The 2333-nt window shown below is 46.6% G+C and overlaps 1 protein-coding gene across 3 annotated transcripts in view; it reads right to left on the minus strand.

Annotated features, from left to right (window-relative positions):
- Positions 1–567: 567 nt before the first annotated feature.
- efl1 (elongation factor like GTPase 1) overlaps positions 568–2333 on the minus strand; it is a 16950-nt gene continuing 15184 nt past the window's right edge. Inside the window, exons 20-23 of one of the 3 annotated variants that reach the window (XR_001309460.1) lie at positions 1786–2255; positions 1346–1530; positions 903–1155; positions 568–856 (exon numbers count right to left, since the gene is read on the minus strand). Coding sequence is in view for 2 of the 3 variants with exons in the window: in XM_013999515.1 (XP_013854969.1) it covers positions 967–1155; positions 1346–1530; positions 1786–2255 (844 nt within the window). In the remaining variant the exon portion in view is untranslated. Of the gene's footprint in view, positions 1156–1345; positions 1531–1785; positions 2256–2333 lie in introns of all 3 variants that reach the window. The other 2 variants (XM_013999515.1, XM_013999514.1) reach the window with 2 other exon arrangements.

The raw sequence follows: 2333 nt of genomic DNA on the forward strand, positions 1-2333 counted from the left end.
ATTCAAACCCACGATCTCCTGTTTACCAGACAGGAGGTTCTGGATGTTGTGGGGCTGTCATGGTTGACACATCTCTTCAACACAAGGAGGACTGGGACAACACCTGTGGAGAGGCACACCTGGACTGGGACAACACCTGTGGAGAGGCACACCTGGACTGGGACAACACCTGTGGAGAGGCACACCTGGACTGGGACAACACCTGTGGAGAGGCACACCTGGGTGGTGGTTTCTTTCTTTAAAAAGGGTGTTTTCGATCATGGGATCACACTTCTTACCCGCCTCAGGAACGTTTACTGTCTGAAGTAAGACTGATGGATTACAGAACCTGACAGTGGTTCCTGACCTGGATGTGGCTGCAGATAGATTTACTCATTTTAATAAGTTTATGAAATATTGTTGAGGATAAGGTAGCATAACTCCCTGAAGGTTTAGTGTAACATAACCCAACTTCAGCTAATCCTGATTATTAATTAATAGTTGTTGTTTATCTCAGACTCTGATGACATCATGTTGAAAATCTCAGTAAATTATCAATACTTTAAATCAGAACAGAAAAACCTCAAATCAGTTCCAATTTCTTTACTTATATATTTTAACACCAACAAAATGTACTTCTGAATAATTTATAATTATGAAAATGTCCTCATATTGTTTATATGATGCTTGAAGCTTTAACAGCCAAAAATCTGTAAAATATGAGAAATGTTCTCATTTAAGAACCAGACTGATTCATGAGTTCATCTTGGAACAAGTTTTTGTCCTGTACAGCTGAACCGGGTCTAACCTTTGGGCAGAACTGGATCCAACCCTTGGGTTGAACCTGGTATAACGTTGGGGTTGGACCTGGTCTAACCCTTGGGTTGAACCTGGTATAAACCTAGAGTTGGACTTGGTCTAACCCTTGGGTTGAACCTGGTATAAACCTAGAGTTGGACTTGGTCTAGTCCTTGGGTCCTCTTCTTTCTACTTGTTCTTGCTGAGAGTCCTCTGTTTCTCTGCGTGCTCAACGATCTTCTCCTCCACGTACAGACCTTTCCGTCGGCGGACATCGTTCATGTATTTCAGGGCTTGGTTTACAGAATCTGCTTTCTCTCCAAAGTGCAGATATTCTTCTTCTGTGGTGGGAACCCAGTAAGGATCACTGCTGATCACCTGGAACACAAACGGGAAGAAAAAAAACAAACATAAGTACTGACCCACCCATTCCTCCAGAGACCCGTCTGAGTTGTGGTCTCATGTGAATCAGGTCCTGAAGGACACAGTAAATATCTCCACATACTCCATCTGMAGCAGAACAGTGGACACGTGGTCACGGGTCTGGACTATGTTCAGTATGACTCACCTCCCAGTGGCTGAAGACCAGCTGAGGACTGGCCAATCCGCTCGTTCTTTTACGGATCTCATCTGCGAAGCCAAAGCTCTTTGCGACGGGAAGAACTGCATTGATGATGAACATATCCGTCCCTTCTTTCATCTCCTCATGAAGAACTCGACCTTCTCGTTTCCCGAGGACACCGTAAACCCGTCCTGGTGGAAAAAACAGGGTTAGGAGCACACAGACCAAAACCTGAGAAGGTTCCTGCTGTCCATTTATCTTAGGTCAGTTTGACTTTGCTCTGAAGTTAGTGCAGCAAACAAAGAAACAAGCTGGCGGACATTTCATCTGTTTAAACAGTCAGAAAAGAAAGAGTCTGGTTTAAACTCAAACATTCAGACAGGCTAAAGACATGGTGAGTTTCAGGACTTTAAAGTCCTGTTGAGTCTGATCCAAGGTCCTCTCACCCAACACGTCTGCAGTGGCGATGATCTCACACGTGTACATGGCAGCCATGAGTCTCTGAGGCTGAGCYTGGAAGGCGTGACGACACACTTCCTTCATGGTGGCGATGAGCTGACCTGAAACTGGTCCATAGCAGTCTGAAGACTCTGTTCTACGTTCAGGGCCCGCCGTCCCGTCCTCGTCTGCTGAAGCCTGACAGGGTTTAGAGTCGTCCTTCGGGGGGTTCTGATGAGCTGCAGACAGGATGTCCCACCTCTCCATAGAGAAACAGACCCCCATCAGGGGTTCCTCACACATGGGACCTGCCAGAGTCGCCAGCTGGAAGCCACTGACGATGCTGTTGTCGAAGTCTCTGAGAGCTGGAGCTCCACCTGGTCCACCTGGATCAGACCTATCCCCCCAACCCAGGCACTGCCACACTGAGGGTCTGCTGTAGTCCTTGATGTTGTTCAACAGAATGTTGGGACCGTACCTGAAACCAAAAAAACAGAACCTGAAAAACCAGAACTGGTCCTGAGTACAGTTCAACCAGACAGTTCTGAGACGGTCT

This window comes from Austrofundulus limnaeus, unplaced genomic scaffold (genome assembly GCF_001266775.1).
Source record: "Austrofundulus limnaeus strain Quisiro unplaced genomic scaffold, Austrofundulus_limnaeus-1.0 Scaffold2319, whole genome shotgun sequence".
In the NCBI taxonomy this organism is placed as follows: Eukaryota; Metazoa; Chordata; class Actinopteri; order Cyprinodontiformes; family Rivulidae; genus Austrofundulus; species Austrofundulus limnaeus.